This window comes from Pipra filicauda, unplaced genomic scaffold (genome assembly GCF_003945595.2).
Source record: "Pipra filicauda isolate LSUMZ 115617 unplaced genomic scaffold, ASM394559v2 scaffold9_size5747161_pilon, whole genome shotgun sequence".
Classification (NCBI taxonomy): Eukaryota; Metazoa; Chordata; class Aves; order Passeriformes; family Pipridae; genus Pipra; species Pipra filicauda.
The window spans coordinates 1,847,960-1,865,330 of NW_024105198.1; the positions used below are offsets into that span (position 1 = coordinate 1,847,960).

The following is a 17,371-nucleotide window of genomic DNA, read 5'->3' on the forward strand; positions in this document are numbered from 1 at the left end:
GTTAGTCTGTCAGCTGGAAATGGTTCAAGGGTGTGTGTTTTGGGGGGGATTTATGCAGAGATGGTGTGTTTGGGCCCAGGCAGCGGTTCCTCAGCCAGTGCCGAGCCTCGTGCTGGATGTGCCGCCTCCTGCACCTCCGATCACCTGGAGCTCTCGCCTCCCAGCGACCCACGTCTGGCAGCCCTTGTGTAACCAGCTCCTCGCTGCACGTAGCAGTGACGTGGGTCGTGGTTTTCAGCTGTAAACACAAAGCCAGGGTGCCCCGAGGTCCAGTGCTGTGAACAAAGCAGAGGCAGCAACGTGGGCAAACCGTTTGCTGCGGGAGGAGCGAGCAGACCCTGAACGCTCCTCCGTCGTTCAGGAGTGTGGGGATGAGGCTAAATGGGAGAAGTCCTGGGAGTGGGATTGCAGACTGTGTGCCTTTGGCGAGCCTGAGAATGTCCTGACAGCTGGTCCTGTTTGGTGGGATCATTGGAAATGCAAGTAAGGCCCTGCAGTGCCCACAGCTCCTCATGTCAGCTAACCTTGCCCCCTTCATGCCTCTTACCCTGTGTGTGCAGAAACTGTTCTGCCAGAGAGTGCAGGGCAACCTCATCTGGCATTGCTGTTCTGGGGCTCTGGTGCCATTGCTGTCCTTCAGCTTCTGGAGGGTTGGGATTGAGGAACAGGATTTTACATGGATGGATTCTTTATGCCTGTGGGCATTTACCATTGCAGGGTAAGGCACAGACCTGTTCTATATGTAGGTTTAGTAACTGAAGCCTCTAATTTCCCTCTGGTTGGCTTTGTTTACTCAGCAGAAGACCTTAAAGCAGCTTTCCTGCTGCTGCAGGGATCTCAGGGACTGGTGATGCCACAGGCAGGGTGCAAGCAGGGAACGCTGAGGCTCATGCACAAAGCTGTCTTGAATAATTTTTCCTCTTGTCCAAAAGAGACAGGGCTGTACTCCCTCCTCCTGCATGTGTGATGCACTCTAATGGCAAGAGCTCAGCTGCCCCTTCACTATCTCTAACCTCCTACACAAAGGGAGCAGCTCCCAGGACGGGTGCAGCAGGTTTGGAGAAGCTTCTGCGGTTTTAGGAGGATTCTGTACAGGGGAGGTTGCTTTTTTCTTTTGTCTGTACTGGTGACATGTGATCTTTGCTTCACTGGCTGGTTTCTGGATACCAGGCTTTAAAATAGAGATGTAGGCAAATTGGCAAAAGGCCAGAGGAGAGCAGCACTAATTGTCAGAGCTTTAGAAAACATGACCTCTGAGGAGAGGGTGAAGAAATCAGGTGCATTTAATCTAGACATGACAGTATTGGTGGGGGAGGGAGGGGGATGTCATGGTTTCTTAGTACATAAAAGCTGTTGTTAAGGAAGGATGATTGATTTATTCTTTCACTATCATGGAGTGAGGGGGGAATGATGAGACTCAACTACATTTGAACTGCAGAGAAGATTTGGTTTGGATATTTAGGAAAAGCCTTCAATGCAGTGAAATGCAGGAAGATACTATTCAGGGGAGCTGTGAAATTTCTGACACCCTGTTAATGCCTTTGTTGCTGTAGTTTAGACTAAAGGGTAATTTTAAGGCTGATCTCTGTTCCTTAGCAAGTGCCTTGGCTCTTGCCAGCATTGCCAAATTCACATGGTCACAAGTGCAGCAACCAGGGTCCCCAAAGCACTGGCTGTAGTTCATAAAATGGTGTGGCTTCAGTGGATCATAAAGTGACTTCTCTTCATCTGCCCACTGGTTTGGAGTCTTTTTGGCTGTGTCTGTATTGCAGTTGGAGACCTGATGGCAAAGGAACCCAAGCTTGCTCTAATGTAGCTTTTTTGGGTAGGAGTGAAGAGAGGGCAGCTTGGACCTGAGTTCAGGGCAGTTGCCTGAGTAACCATCCCCCTATTACACTGAATTCTGTGCTTCAGTGCACTCTGCAGGTGAGATCCCAGACTGAGATGTCCTGATCCAGGCTGCCCTCACCTCTGGCTGTAGTGCAGGCAGACACAGGCTTGGAAACACACCTTTCCTCTGCAGGTGTGCCATCAGAATTACTGCTGTAGCAACATGACTCCAGGTTCTGGGACTTTTATGCATTATCAAATAAAATGTGAAAGTAATAACGGGTTGCTGGGAAAATATTGCATATTAGCACAACTTGTTCTCTACCTTGACTGGTTTTGTATTTGACAAGTATCAGTGGCAGAAAAAGGACAGGTTTTATTATAACTCCTTTGTCTGCTTACCTTCCAACTTCTCGAGTACATTATTCACAGGCATCAAACTACTTTCGGGACAAAGTGTTGGCGATTTCTCCAGTGGTGGTGAGAAATGGGGACATGGGAGGGTGCTGCTCACTGTGAAAGTGGCAGAGTTTCTCACATTCCCTCACTCGTGATCTTGCCTGCAAATCCTCTCTTTTGCTTTAAGGGCAGAAGGTCTAGTTCTTTGCACCCATTGGCAAGGCACAGATAAAACCACGGGCCTTTAATATCAGGTTTGCTTCTTTTGCCTTGTCTCAGATCCACAAATGCAGAGTTCTTCCTTCTAAGGGCAAGTTTACAGATGATATTATCCCATATTTCAAATACCCTACTTTTGTATGCCTCTTGCCTGAAGCTATTAACATTGGCAGAATTGATGTCCTTTGTTTATTTTGTGTACTACTTAAAGCCTGAGTGTTGGCCACCAGCCGGTCTGGTTTTCCATTGGGCTGCAGTGGGAGTCAGGACATGCTTTTCCTGGTGGCTGTGTTCATGCTCTTCAATCCCTGTCTGCAAGCCAGCCTTCAGAACAGGGATGGAGAAGGTGAAATGGCTTCCCTGTGATCAAGCTAAGGTCTAGTAAAGGCAGGACTTCTCCTGCCTTCATCTTTAGGGTGTTTGTATGACAGTCACACTCAGAAGCCCGTGGGTTGCTGGGCACATTCCAGGGGTTGCAGGTGAGCAGTGTAGGTTCTCATTTCTGTGATAGATGGGATGGAGAGGACTTGGCAGTGCCAAGAGGAGTGTTCCTGACGCTGCTTGGGAGCTGAGTACAACCCAGCCCGGGCTGGAGGGGGGCAGCAGGGCTGATCTCTCCACTCCAGCCTTCCTCTTGGAGCTGAGAGTAGGAAGGTCTGGAGCTTATCCATGGCTCTGCCACTGAGTCACTGCATGACCTCAGGCACTCAGATACCATGGTGATGAACACAGCACAAATGTCTAGACAGATAGAATAGATTGGATAGACTCTGGGTTTGACAAATATTTGTATATCCCTGCTGTCAGTGCTCCCCTGCTATACCCACCCAGCCTGCTGGATTCAGTGGGGCTTGGGCACAGCAGGGGGGGAAAACCACTTTTTGCACTGAGGGAAGGAAGGGATGCACAGCCACAGTGACACGAGCACTGCTGGGGACACACTGGAAGGCGAGCAGGCAGTAGGGCAGCTCTTGGAGGGAGCAACACTGTGTGGCAGAAAGGGTCTGGAGTGGGGATCTGGTTTCTCCCCTCCTCTGCTGCAGCCCTGTGCATAGCCCTGATTCTCCTCTTGTAACTAATTAGTCTGCAAGATCCTCAGGGCAGCCGTGACTTCCTCCTCCTGCTATGGCTTCTATCACAAGGCCCTGATTTCAGCAAAAAAAAAGGCAAACTATCAAAGTGAGACTTCCTTAAAAGCTTTGCCGTGCCCCTGTCAGCCTCTGGCGCAAAGGAGGGTGCGGGAGAATCCTCTCTCCCTGCTGTGACTCCTGGTTATTTTCCCACCTGGTTCCCCTGTGCAAGATGAAGGTGGAAGTACAGCAAAGATGTGCCTGGGAGTGTGTCCATGTGGGGATCTTCAGAGGCTCCACAAGGTCTCCTGAGCCCCCCTGCCTCGGGCAGCCCTGCCATCGAGCTGGGGCGTGCTGGAGGAGAGCACTGCCTCTTTAAGGAGATTTGCATAGCAGGGCCTAATTACAGTTGTTGATTCTGATGTTTTCGGTGTTGTTCATATTCCATTAAAGGATAATGCTGCTTAATTTGCAGCGGAGGGTCTCGGTGAAGAGCACACCCAATCACAAGGCACCCCTAATGACACTGCTTCCCTACTTCTGGTAACACGTAATTAAAAAATCACTTCATTTCCAGTTGTGTGGTTCTCCCCTCTCCCCCAGTCTCCTAATTACTTTCTAAGCCATCTCATGATTATCTGTAAATATTTCAGTGCTTAGATCTATTAATGAGTCCATGGAAGAGTTAATACCTTGAGTGGCAGAACTGCTTGATGTTCCCTTTCCAGTAATGCATTGCAAGGGATTGTTTTCCACCTTGCATGTGTGAGGAGAGGGACTTTTTTTGTGGTGGGATTGAGTTTGTGCTCTGCCTTTGGGGCTGTGGGCCTGGCAGGAGAGGGGTAGCACCCAGAAACCCCATCTCCAGCTACAGGAGGCTTCTTGCTGGTTTTGGGATAGTGAATCTCCCTGCGGATTGTTTTATGTGGCTCAAATCCCACTGAAAGGGCTGTCCTGTTGCCTGGCTGTGGGAGCTGCTGATCAGAAGGGCTCAGGTAGAACTGGGTGTGAGTCTGATCAAGCTGGGATGCCCACAGTGCTGGAGGAACTGGCCAAAATGGCTTGTTTCTGCCCTGACTTCATAGGTTTGTGGGTTGTAGTAACACACCCTTGCTGAACTTGGGCCAGAGAAGGCAATGGGGCTGTCTGGGACTGCCCTGCTGTGGTGTTTCTCCACCAGCTCCTCTGGCATGTGACAGCCAGGGGCACTGATTGTGGTGTGTGGGTAGCTTGGTCACTGGGTAGGGGAATATCTGATTTTCCCAGGAAACTTGTGCACAGATGTCTGCCACAGCTCCATGGCTGCAGGCAGGAGGGTGTGGGGTGACACATGCCCTGGTGCTCGTGGTAAAATGGGGAATCTGTTGCCTAATCCAAGCTCTGCTCTGAAAAGCCACTACACAAATCCTGTTTTTTCACTTCATAGATCCGTTTCCTGTACTTGCTGATATCTTGGGTGTTACAATTCTCGTGGGATTTTCAGACAGAGCACTCAGAGCTGACAGAGTGGTGGAGCAGTGAGCTGGACTATCTTTCCTGCCCAGAGATTCCATGGGTTTGGTTGCTGTGTTCTTTGTGTGGTCAATCAGTTAACACCTTATGCAAGCCCACGAGGAGCCTACTGATGGTCTCTGAAGGCATTATTTGGAATAAGCAGAGATAATTGTATTACTGGGGGGTAATTAACTTCCAGGAATTAAAGAATCAGGCTTAGACTTCACCACTCCTAGGAGTGAATCTGTAAGTCTGGGAGTTAGAGAAATCTAATCATTTGAGCACATGCAACTTGAAGTCCATGATACTCAGGGAATGTGAGGCTGCTTAAAAATCATATCTATGCATTTCTAGGCAATTCTTTTATTGCAGATGGGAGGGGAGGGATTGAATGTGGTCCTGAAGCAGTCTGTTTGTTTTTCAGGTAACCCTGTCACAGTGGGAATGAGCATCCACATCTCCAGCATTGACCAGATCTCTGAAGTCAACATGGTAAGTTTGGAAAGAAAGGAAAAAAGAGCCTGATAGACTGTTCTTCCATTTTCTGGTTGAAATTTGCTTCCAAGGCAGTGGCTCCTCAGAGCCATCTGGATCTCTGCTGGCACCTCTGGAGCTAGTGGCATCTTCTCCAGAGCCATTCTTATCCCTTAGGTTCTGTGCTGGTTGCACAACCACCTGTTCAGTAATGCTTACACCTTAAAAGAGTAGATGTGTGAATTGTGTGTTTTGGTTGACACAAAGGTGGCTTTATGGTCAGCCTGTCCCTGCCAAGTTGAGAAACGGTGGCTTTTTGTGTTTGCTGGTGGTAATTTGGGATTTCCTGGCAGATCTGTGCTGGAAAGAGAGGCATCTAATGGAGATGTGGTGGCATTGATAGACTGGAGCTTTTCGTGCCACTGAGAACAAAAATACCCACTCAGATGGAAATGATTTGGGTTAAATTTGTAGATTACTTTGGTCTGGTTTGGGTACACATCCAGGATTGTGCTGTCTGTCTCAGAAGCTCTTAGCACCCAGCAGAGGACAGGAATTGTGCTGTCACTGCCTAAACTTGCCTTTCTCCCTCCTGTCCAGAGGCTTTTCCTCCAAACTCCTTTCCCGGAGGCTGAGTGGAGTGGAAGGCTGGTGGGAACCTCTTGACAGCAACTGTCCTGTTCCTCAGTTCCTGAGCCATGCAGGAGAATCCTGGGCCAGTTTAGAGCTCTTGCCATTCAAGTCAATTAAAACCTTGGTCTCCCAAGGCTCCTGTCCTATTTATCTGTTTCTGGACTCTCCTGCCCTGCTTCCCTTGCCCACCAACTATTCTGCTGTTGCACGGAGGGGAGGAGAGAAAATCTGACCAGTTGTTTTTGTTCCCAAACTGCTTGAAAACCCTGAATGCATAAGTTGGTGTGACCCAGGGTGAAGAGCCAACCATGAGCCTTCGGGTTCCTGTATGGAACAGTTTCTTTTCCCGACTCTCTGCGACCATCCCCTCATTTCCCCAATTATCTGCATGACATGTTGCACCTCAGTCCAAGGGATGGTGACACTGGACAGGGTGTACAGCCCTAGATTCAGGTACAGAGCTGTGTCTCCGTTGCACTGGGTAGAGCTTGAGGTTAGGCTTAACTTAGAAGAGCCAGATGGCTTAACCTAGTTCTGTCTATCTTGCCTGTCAGGCCAGAACTCAACTTTGAGTCATCTCCTCCCCCAGTCTCAGCTTGGACCTGAATGTTCTTATGTGGTGGACCAGCTGTCACCCTCCTTGCTAGAGCCAGCATGAATGTTTTGGGGGCTGGACATGCAGCTTAAGACCCCACCTTGCATAAACATTACTAGGAGAGGTTTGATTCTCAGCTTACCTGTAACAACTGTCCCTGTAGACCTGAGAAGGTCCGTCCCCAGCACAGGGAGAACATCAACCTGTTGGAGCAAGTCCAGAGGAGGCCACCAAGATGATCAGAGAGATGGAGCACCTCTGTTATGGGGAAAGGCTGAGAGAACTGGGTTTGTTCAGCCTGGAAAAAAAGAACCCTTTTAGGGGTGACTTTCCAGTACCTGAAGGGAGCCCACAATAAAGATGGAGGGAGACTATTTACAAGAGTATGGAGTGACAGGATAAGGGGGAATGGATTCAAACTAAAAGAGAGTGGGTTTGGATTAGATATTAGGAAAAAGTTCTTTGCTGTGAGGGGTGGTGAGGCCCTGGCACACCACAGGTAGCCCAGAGAAGCTGTGGCTGCTTGATCCTAGGGAATGTTCAAGACCAGTCTGGATGAAGTTCTCAGCAACCTGATCTGGTAAAAGGTGTCCTTGTCCATAGCAAGGGGTTGGAATGAGATGATCTCTAAGGTCCCTTCCATCCCAAACCATTCTATGGTTCTGTGAGGGTAGCTGAGCACTGCAGAGGCTGATGCAGGATGAACCTGCTGCTGGAGATTTGGCCATGGACTACAAGGGCTGGTGGAGTGCTTTGTCCTGCAGGTGTTGTGAGCAGTTGTGGCCAGGCATGCTGTGTCCTAGCCCAGCAGCCATTCACCCAGCTGTGCTTTTCAGCCCTTGCCATGTGAACATGATGCTCTCCCCTCTCCAGTGACCACCTGCTTCCCTCTGCCACGGAACAACTCAGGGCTGGGGAGGAGCAGCAGCAACAAAAACACCTCTGTGTGATGCACAGAGAGAGTTCCTGGCAAGGATCTTCATCCCCATACTGCTCTGGACCTTGCAGGAATTGAGCAACACAGTAATGGACACCGAGTGTTCTGATGGTGGTGGCACCAGGCACTGTCCATGCCATGTGCCTGTGGATGCTGTGAAGGGATGTCACTTCTGGGCTCTTGATTATCCCTCCTGGCTCTCTGTTTGACTTGACAAGAATAATCTCCTGCCCATCCTTCCAACATATATAGGGGGAAGGGGTGGGAGACAAGGTTGGCTGTATGTGAGAACTTAAGATCAAGATCCATAAGCACCATAGTGAGGCAGCTTCAAAAAGGGGTTAAAAATCAAAACCATCTTAAAGAACGGACATTTAGGGAGCAGAAGGGTTCTCATGTGATGTGAGTTTCCAGGCTGAAGGGGTTTTATGTGCATCATTCTTCTGTATGACAGATGCCCGGGGAAAGGGCTGTGTTTTACCCCTGCTCTGGACACGGATACTGGCAAGAAAAACAAGGCATTTTTTTTGGCATCGTGTGTGCTTGGGAAAGGGACTGTGCAATGAATAAATTAAAGGCACACAAGTGAAGCCGGGTTGCCATGGCAACCAAATAGCTTCTATTGTTCCACAAGGAGTGTTACTACTTACTGCCCCTTGTAGGATAATTAATTAATCCTCAGACATCCTTCTGGGAACAGTGGTGCTGGGACTGGGCAGGCTGAGGAGAGCCCCCGGCTGTCCCAGGCCTTTCCCTGGGACTCTTGGCGCCTGTTGGCTGCGTGGTGGTGGGGAACAAGTGCTGTCAGTGACCAGCCATTGCGTGTTTCCAAAAGTTGTTTTCCATAAGAGTCCAGCTGGATGTGGTGCTGTGGAGGCATACAGCTCCATCCATGACTGAAGGAGCACTCCTTGCCTCCCCTCCCATGGGAACCGTGTTCCCAAAATGATGATGTGGTGATGTTTCAATCCTGGAGGTTACAGGGCTCTCTGGAAAAGCAGCGTGGTTGTGTCTTCGTGATGGATGTTCCCAGACACTCTGACACACAAAATGCTTTGCAGCTGCCTGTAGATGCCATGTGTTTTCTGACACCCAAAACTGGTGCACCTCCACCCCCTTGAGGGCCATGCCCAGATACTGTGCCATGATCCAGCTTGGAAGATGAGCCATGCCAGGGTGCAGGATGTTCACAGGGACAGTGCTAGATTTGTAACCATCTCCCAGTGATGAAGGACCAAAACTACAGTCCTTAATTAATTAAAAAAATATCACCTTCTTGCCCTTTGCAGCTGCTGCCTGTGTGTGGTCAGTCATGTTTTCAGGTTTATTTTCTAGAGTAAATGCTTTGTTGCTGTGTACTCCTCTTAGCTTGGCTGAGCAACACTGAGCTGCAGCCTCTGTTCTTGTCAGTGATTAGAAGGATTATTTGCTGAGCCAAGATCAGTGACATCAATTGAAATGTCTGGGAAAGGATGCCAGGGGCCAGGCCAAATAGGTATTGGGGAGGGCACATTTGACTGGCAGACCCTCTGGGAAGTGCTGATCCACAAAGATGAAAGGCCTAGCTGGAGTCTTTTCATATCCAGTACAAATTTGCAAGTTGGGGATTTAAAGACAGGCTGAAAGGAGGAATGTCTTCATTCTGCTGTTCAGTAGCTCTGATGACCTGTAAAGAACAGAAGGGTGGTATCTCCTAGTTCCCTGCCCAGCCCATCTCCTTTCAGGTGAGCTGGTAAATGCTGTTTTGCTGCAGGTGGTTGAATTGCCATAAGCAAGGAACTGCATGCAGGTATTTATAGATGCTTGTTGGTGTGTAGTGGTGCTTGGGTAGGGATACATTCAAATCTTTTAATATGGTGCCCAAGTCACTGAGGAGTCTGGCAGTGCTGCTGACTCAGGAGAACAAAGGGCACTCTGAGGCTGGGCAGGTGTCTGTCCTTGTGCTACCTGGCCTGAATGCTGCCCAAAGTCACTATCACCTTCATGGTCTGGCTCAATCATACAACTCTGATGTTGTCCAGTGCCAATGACTTCAGAAAGAGTCCTCCCCTACTCCTGCATGTCCTTTCAGCTGAGGACTGGCCTTTTCAGAGTATACTGTATATTTCTGCATGGTGGGACTAGAGGATAATCCTTCCAAGTGTAGCCTTTTCTCTCTCTGAGTAATCTTTGGGGACATATTTTTCTAGTACCAGACAGTTCAGACTCCCTTGAAGCATTAATGAACTATTTCAGTGAGGAAAACTACCAGAAGTTTTGTATGCATTTGAAATAAGAGATGGTTACCCTTCATAACGCTTCAATTTTCCTGCCCCATGATCTGTGCAGTCCTAAACCTGCTCCCTCCTGTGTGTCTGCACACCGTAGACAGCTCAGAGCATCCAGCCATTATAGTCATGATTTCTTTGTGCCTCCTATAATTTATTCATCCCAAGATGCTCTCCTACATCTGCAATAACATCATTTCAGTTTGTTATAGCACTGGCTTTAAAGTTTTATAAACCCGGTGACAAGTTGAAAAGTTACAAGAGGATTGTTGTAGAGGGCCTAGTGTAAGAAGCAAGGCTTCCAGATAGAAATGTTTGCAGGAATATATGTGTGAAAGGAATGGTGCCCGTGGGATTGCCATCACCTTCTGCTGGGGCACAGTCTGCAGTGTGGGTGGGATGGAGGGTGGTGCAGGATGCTCAGCAAAGCTGACCTTGATGCTTTGCTTTGTGGATTCAGGATGGTTTGGGTTGGAAGGGACACTAAGGATCATCTCATTCCAACCCCCCTGCCATGGGCAGGGACACCTTTCACTATCCCAGGTTCATCCAAGCTCAGTCCAACCTGGCCTTAGGCAACCACAGCTTCTCTGGGCAGCCTGTGCCAGTGGCTCGTGGCCTCCTGCTCCCAAGCCCTGTGTGACCAGGTGCCACACTGCTGTCTCACTGGAGTGACTGCTCTCACAGTGGCACGCTGCACTGGAGCTCTTGGAGGTTATGGCAGGAAGCATCATCTCTGTTATTGCCCAACTTCTCGAAGCTTGCTTGAAAAACAAGCTGTCTCCTTTGGCAGTTTTCCCTGTTCAAGAGAGATGTAAAGCATGCCCCAAGACAGCAGTGAGCTGCAAGGGTTTAAAATTGGCTTTTAACCCAAAAGGAAGTGGATCAGGATTTGTGTAAGGGTGTTTTTGAGCAGGACTGTTCATCCTACAACACGTTATGCCATCAGTGGGGCATCACTCTTCTCGCTACATCAAATTTTCCATCTATTGGGCATGCCTGAAGTAGACTTGGTAGTGGAATCTATCCTGAGCAGGCTTTGCAGTTCTGTTGTCACAGGAATATATGCATGGACTAGTTGAATCTCAATTTCAGTGTAACCCATGCACAGTAATAGATGTGTTTGACTCTGCTGTGTGCTGGACAGTTGATGAAAGGAGGTGGTTTTTGGAAGGCTGGGCTCCAGAGGAGAGGCTGTCTTTGGTGCACAGCACAGCAGCCTCTTGGGCTGTACAACTCTTGACCTTTGGGCCCTTTCAGGAAAGGGGAAGGGAAATGCAGGAAAATGTACATGCATGGGGAATCTCTGATCTGGATGTGTGATGTCCAATCCATTCTGGAACTGTCCTGACAGTAAAATTGAGTGTGTAAAACCCTGGTGTCCTTGGGGCTGATGCAGCTTTGGGAGTGGCCTTTGAGGACCCTCATCAGACCCTCTGTACACCTGTGATAATGGACAGAACAACTCTGCAACAATATGCCCTTGAAAAGGATTTTCCATTGTTACAGATGTCTTGAGCTTTAAAAGCCAAGATTTTAAAGAAGAAATTTTTACTATTATACTGTACTTTTTACTACGGTCTATTATCTTCAAATATATCAACATTTTTCTTACTCTTAACTGAAAATGTTCTGCTTTGTTGCTGCCTCTCTTCAATGGAGAAATGACATACAGATATTTCCTAGTCTCTATTTCCCTAGGTATCGAAATGTTTTAAAAAAGCAAAGGTTAAAGCATTTAAATCCTACAGTTAGAGGTTTCTGGAGTTATATGCCATGAGGCACAGGTATGACATGACACTCCAGTGCTGTTAATGTTTCTCTGTAGCCTCGGGTATCCCCAGCTCTGGGACACTGAGGTATCTAAATTCAGTGTGTGTGTGTGTGTGTGTGCATTACACCTTGGTATTCAAGGCTGCTGAATACTGAGGACTTCCAAAATATGGGAAAAACTAGGGGACAGCTTTGGTGCTGAGCTGCAGTCCTGCTGGATTGCTGTGGGCTCCTGGGATGGTGGTGTTGCAGGTGGCAGAGGATGCTGAGGGGCCTTTCTGTTGGAGGAGGATTCAGGTTGGATTCTGGGAAAAATTTGTTCACTGCAAGAGAGGTTGAGCATCAGCACAGGCTCCTCAGGGAAGGGGGGAAGTCACCACCCCTGGAAGTGTTCAAAGAGTGAACAGATGTGGCACTTGATATGGTTCAATGGGCTTGGTGGTATTTGGTCAAAGGATGGACTTGATGACCTTGGAGGTCTTTTCTAACCCTAATGATTCTATGATTCTGAGAGTCTTGGTCTGATCAGGTCAGCTCATCCTGCAGTGTGGCATGGGAAGAATGGCAGAGCTCTGACTTAGGGTGAGGGATCCCTGCTGGCATGGACAGGTGGGGTTTGTGCTTTTTTTTCCACACACAAGTGGCTTCTGTGTGCTGTGATCTGAACTGAGGTGTTGCAGCAGGCAGCTGGGATGGAAGGGTTCTCCAGAGCTGACAAGAATCTGTGCCTTCCTCTGGCTCCAGCACAACTGGGGTCACGCAGCTCTTGTCACTGCAGGTCCTGGGGTGTGGGGCTGCAGTGCATTGGGTGCTTGGGAAATCAAACAGTGGCCCTTTTGTACATGTGAAACAGCCTTTTCCCGAGGGGAAGAGTTCCCAGGGGAGGCAAACTGTGCCCACTGCCATCAGTCACATCCAGGCACCTTGGGGACTTCCTCATGTCTCTTCTCCTCCAGCAACAGGAAGCAGCTTGTGCAGAGACACACAACCACTTGGGAAGCTGAAGGGAAGCAGCAGCATCTTGATGGTTTTTCCTTCTGCTGGAGGGATATTTTGAGAAATAAAAGATGGTTGTGGCAGGGTGGAGAGTAACCTCCAAACCATTGTGGACATGCCAGCTTTGAGATGGTCTCTTTTGCAGGTGGGAGGTACAACAACCTGCTCTGTGGCTCATCTAGATAGATGGTGAGAGTAGAAATCTCTGAGCTCCCAGGAACACCTTGGCAACAAAGCAGATGCCAGGGACCCATCTCACCTGCCATCTGTGGTTGGTGTTTCTGTCCTTGCAGTGGTGACATCCTGTGGCTGCTGAGGCTTAGGGTGACTTTCAGCAGCACTGATACTGCCTTAACAAGTCAAGAATCAGATGTGGGTATCTGCTCACATCACATTGTGCTTTTCTTCAGTAGAATTCCCACTGGCAGTGCTGAAAAATCCCTTGGACTAAGGTAGTGCGTGAGGATAAGTAAAGCATCTGGCTTCAGGGGTGCTCTGCAGGGTGGGGGTGGGGGTGTTGGATGCTCAAGTTTAAACAAGCAGTGATCATTTTTCTGCCCCAAAACCAGGGATTGATATTCCACAAGAGGTTAGGGTTCTGGCATAAAATAGTTAAGCATAAAGCAAGCTCTTGAAGGGGCCTGAAGTACTCCCCATTAATTGGTTCTGAAATCAGTTGCAAAGAGATTGTCCTGGCTTAAAAGCTAGAAAATAGGTCAGTGTGACTCATATGTCAATATTTACTGCATTTATGGCAACTTATAGAGGGCAAAAATCTTGCCTGCCTTCCATAATATTTCACAAGTTATCCCGTTCCCGTGACAAGATCCTCCCTCTGCCCTTGGTCCTGGTGTTGCTTGACTGCAGCAACAGTAAAATCACTACTACTTAGAGTCCAGTTGCTAAGAAACAAGCCAAAGATCACCATCCAGGCTCTTCAAATGCCAGGGCCAGCTGGAAGCTTGGATCTGCACAAAGCCCCAGGAATTCCTTCTGAGACAGAGGTCTCAAGGACTGTGTGCATGTGCTGCTTGGTAAAGCAGCAGTCCTGCCAGCCTGGGGTTGTCCTTGTGTGAGAGGGGACAGCTTTACCCCTTCCCCTAAAAGGGGGCTCCTATGCTTGTGCTGAAGGACTCTGCTGTTTTCAACATTAATGATGTCCTTGAATGAAATATTTTTGCTGCCTGAATGGCGTGATGCTGCCATGAGTAGGTGGTGAACTGTACAAACCTTCCTGAAGCAAGCTCTCAGTTGAAAGCCTGTGAACTGCTGGAGTAGGGCCACTCTCTCTTGCCCCTGGAGCTTTCTATCCTACTGTGCTTGTTTCTTCCTCGGGATCTTTCAGCATTTGCCTGATATCTTAATGGGTGAGTTTGCCAGAAGGCCCTTTGTCTGCATAACTGGGAATTCCTGGTTATGGGAAAGCTGTTGGGCAAACTGGCTGGTCCCTAGCCTAGACCTTGGGGTGTGCAGCGTGAATAAACTCCAGTGGCAGCTCTTGTTGCAGCTGATCCCCCCCTGTGCATCCTTCCACAGTGCTGTTATCCCTGAGGAGCAGCTCTGCAAGTCCTCCAGTGCACGTTCAAGCCTCGGGAGGCTGAGTCAACCCTGCCCCAGTGCTCAGAAACACAGTTCACATGTTTTGCTCACTCGGCAATTTCCCAGATGAGAAATGTTCCGGTGCTCCCTCTGAAGAGGCCTGAGTTCACTGTGCATTTCAGAGGTGACTCCACCCCACAGCAGGAGAGGAGTCGTGTTGGGGAGGATGAGAATCTGTGGCTCTACAGTTTGCAGCATGCTTTCAGCTGAACATTGCTATGTATTGCAGTGTTCCATCTGTTCCTGTATCAGCCAAGTTATCTTTAGATCTGAACATTGTCAGTGTTGTATGGTGGTGGTATGAACCACTTCAGCTTGCACCCTGGCATTCCTGTAGTAGTTAGAATTGCTGCTGCAGAAAACTTTACCCAGGATAAATTCCTTTTTTTTTTTTCCCCCCTGCTTAATTTTTATTCAGCTTTTTACACGGGTAGAACACCCACAGCCTTATATATGTATTTATATATATATAATAAAAAGCTGGCTGTATTTGAGAGCAATGTTCCAAACTGCCACCTGTTCCAATAGCAATGTTGCAGCACTGGAGAGGATTACTGCAGAATGCTAAACTATCTTCCCCCAAGTGAAAGCTTCATCTGATTTGATTGAAAACCAAATTAGACCTTGAGAATCTGACCTTCTGACATCCTGTCACATATACATTTAAAGCATCTAGCAACAGAGGATGTATCTGCACAAGAGTGGCAGTGCCTCAATATAGAACCTAAATCCAAATACGAGTGCGTGCGTGTGGTGTTGCTATTTGAATATGTAAATAAGTGGGGCTATATATAGCTCTATATGTTATGTACATGTTAAGTGAAGGTGGCAGATATGACAGCTGAATGGCTTTGCTGCTTATGAATGCTGGTAGAGGCTCTCTGCACGTTCCCCACATCTCTCGTGTTTGCTCCTACCCCTCTCAGCCTTCCTGCTATCACATTTTTCAGGCCTCTGGAGAAGATCGTGTGTGGGGACAGGAGTTGTTAATATTCTGAGTCTGTGCTGAGTTGCTAGGCTACAGAGAAAAAGGAACATTCAAGGAAAAGGGATGGTAAAAGGAAGAGGATCTGCTGAGCTGTTTGGAGATCCAGAAAGGTTCTCCAGTCAGACAGAAGGGATCATTTTGGGGAAGGAGGGCATGCATGCATGTGGGATGAGTTGTGGGTAGTCCCTGCTGTTCTGACACAAGCAGAATCTCAGGCCAGCTCTAGCCAGAAAAAAGTGGAGGAGGAGGAGGGAGTAACAGGCAAGATCCACTGGCCCCTTCCACATCACTGCTTGCAAGGTGTGGTCTCCTACTCCTACAGCTGGTCTCCTACTACCTGTGCCAGAGTGCCCAGGGTCACTAGGCTGGAGGTGTCCTCTCAGATATCCTTTGCCCACTCTTTGCAGGGTGCACTACCATCTGAGGCTCTAGTGAAGAGGGAAGCAAACCCGAAACATACTCACTGCTTACAGGTTGGATCTCCTCTCCTTTTTCCTCTGCAGCAACCTGCTACCACAGTGTCTCCTGTAACTTCAGTGTGGCTGCAGGGGAAGGCAGTCTGTGGCTTGTGTCTCCTTGTCCATCCCCTTTGATGCTTTCCTAGGTTATGGATACACAAAGTATTGACCCTTTTATTTATCAAGAGTTTGTAGCTGAGATTGCAGGGGACTTGAAGTTTTACAATGCAGAAGCTCCTGTCTGAGCCCAGTTATCCTGAATCTCCGCTGTTACCCTGAAAATGAGTGTCAGGTATTTAGCTGTGCCAGTTGAGAGCCATCACACCTATCAGATGCCCTGTGTTCCACTCTTCTGGAAGGATGGGTTTGCCCTATCCTTCTGTTCCCTCTCAATATTACTGTCTGTATCAGATCCCTCAGAAAAAAAATTAAGCAGTGCTTTTGGGTATTTTTATTATCTGGATACTTTATTTACCGAGCTCACATGGGCTCCCTGCCAGCTCTGCAAATAGAGCTCCTTGGCTCCAGGACTGTTGGTCCTGGTACTGCAGCGAGCACTCACTCAGCATGGACAGACACTGCAGCTTGTTCTCAGCCATCCACTTGGCTGTGAAGTCCAAATCTGCTGGCTTGTGGACCTCCACACCCTGCTGAAACCTCTTTTATTTTATTTTTTGTGCAGCCTGTGATAAGCTTGACCTGTGTTCAGCAGATTCAGGAGTGTTCCATGCAGCTGCATTCTGAGTGCTGTTGTCAGGTAACTGCCCTGCTCCCATCCATCAGGTCTGTGATCCCACTGTCAGCACTGGGATGGATGGAGTGGGAGAGTGGCAGGATGGGCCATATGGTGTGCACTGCTGCTGGCCTCAGCCTGGGCTGGCTGCCTTGGCTTTACCCTGGCACAGCCAAGGGCAGACTAACCCATGGGTGGAGGCAGAGGTTCACTAAATCCCTGAGGATGCACTGCCTGGCCAGCAACCTTGGCAGTAGGAGCTGTTTCCTAGAACAGATCTGTTGATACCCCAATACTTCCTGGTGGTCCCAGAATTACTGCACAGTGCTCTGTGCACACCACAGTTGAGAAAGTTGATTTCTAGCCCTTTTCTCTGACAATACTCCATCTTACTGAGCTTGTCAACTTAGAGGCTGCAGATACAGCTGTGCAGAATGTTCCCATGTAGAAACAGTCACCCCAGATACAGAACTGGGTCTCTGGGTGCAGGAGTTTTTCAAGTGCAGCAGTTTGCATCTAGTTTGATTGAGCTTGTTGAAAAGTAGGCCTTGCTTTTCAAACCCCAGGGCTTCCATCCTCTATGCTTAGGAGACTACACTTGACCCCGTTGCCAGAAATATGTTCTGCTCTTCTGTGCTTCACCATCTAATCTGCTTACTCCCAGTTACCCTTCCTACACAATCAAACTTTGCTTTCTGCAGGAAATAAACACCATTCTAACCTTTTTGGTCAAGCCAATCTGTGCCAGCCTAGTTGAGGTGATTGTTTCACCCAGGACATGTTAGTTGTCTTAAATCATTTAAAGGACGTGTTTGCCTCTGGCAGCCTCCTGGGAAATGACATCTTTCTGGCAATTCTCAGAACCTGAAGTAGCAAACATTCCTTCTCTAAGTTAAAGCAGTGTCT

At 48.5% G+C, this 17,371-nt stretch overlaps 1 protein-coding gene across 2 annotated transcripts in view; it reads left to right on the forward strand.

Annotated features, from left to right (window-relative positions):
* Positions 1 to 17,371, forward strand: part of GABRQ (gamma-aminobutyric acid type A receptor subunit theta) — a 70,584-nt gene that overhangs the window by 20,674 nt on the left and 32,539 nt on the right. For both annotated transcript variants that reach the window (XM_027725044.2, XM_027725055.2), the window contains exon 3: positions 5,437 to 5,504. In XM_027725044.2, the coding sequence (XP_027580845.1) occupies positions 5,437 to 5,504 (68 nt within the window). The remainder of the gene's footprint in view (positions 1 to 5,436; positions 5,505 to 17,371) is intronic.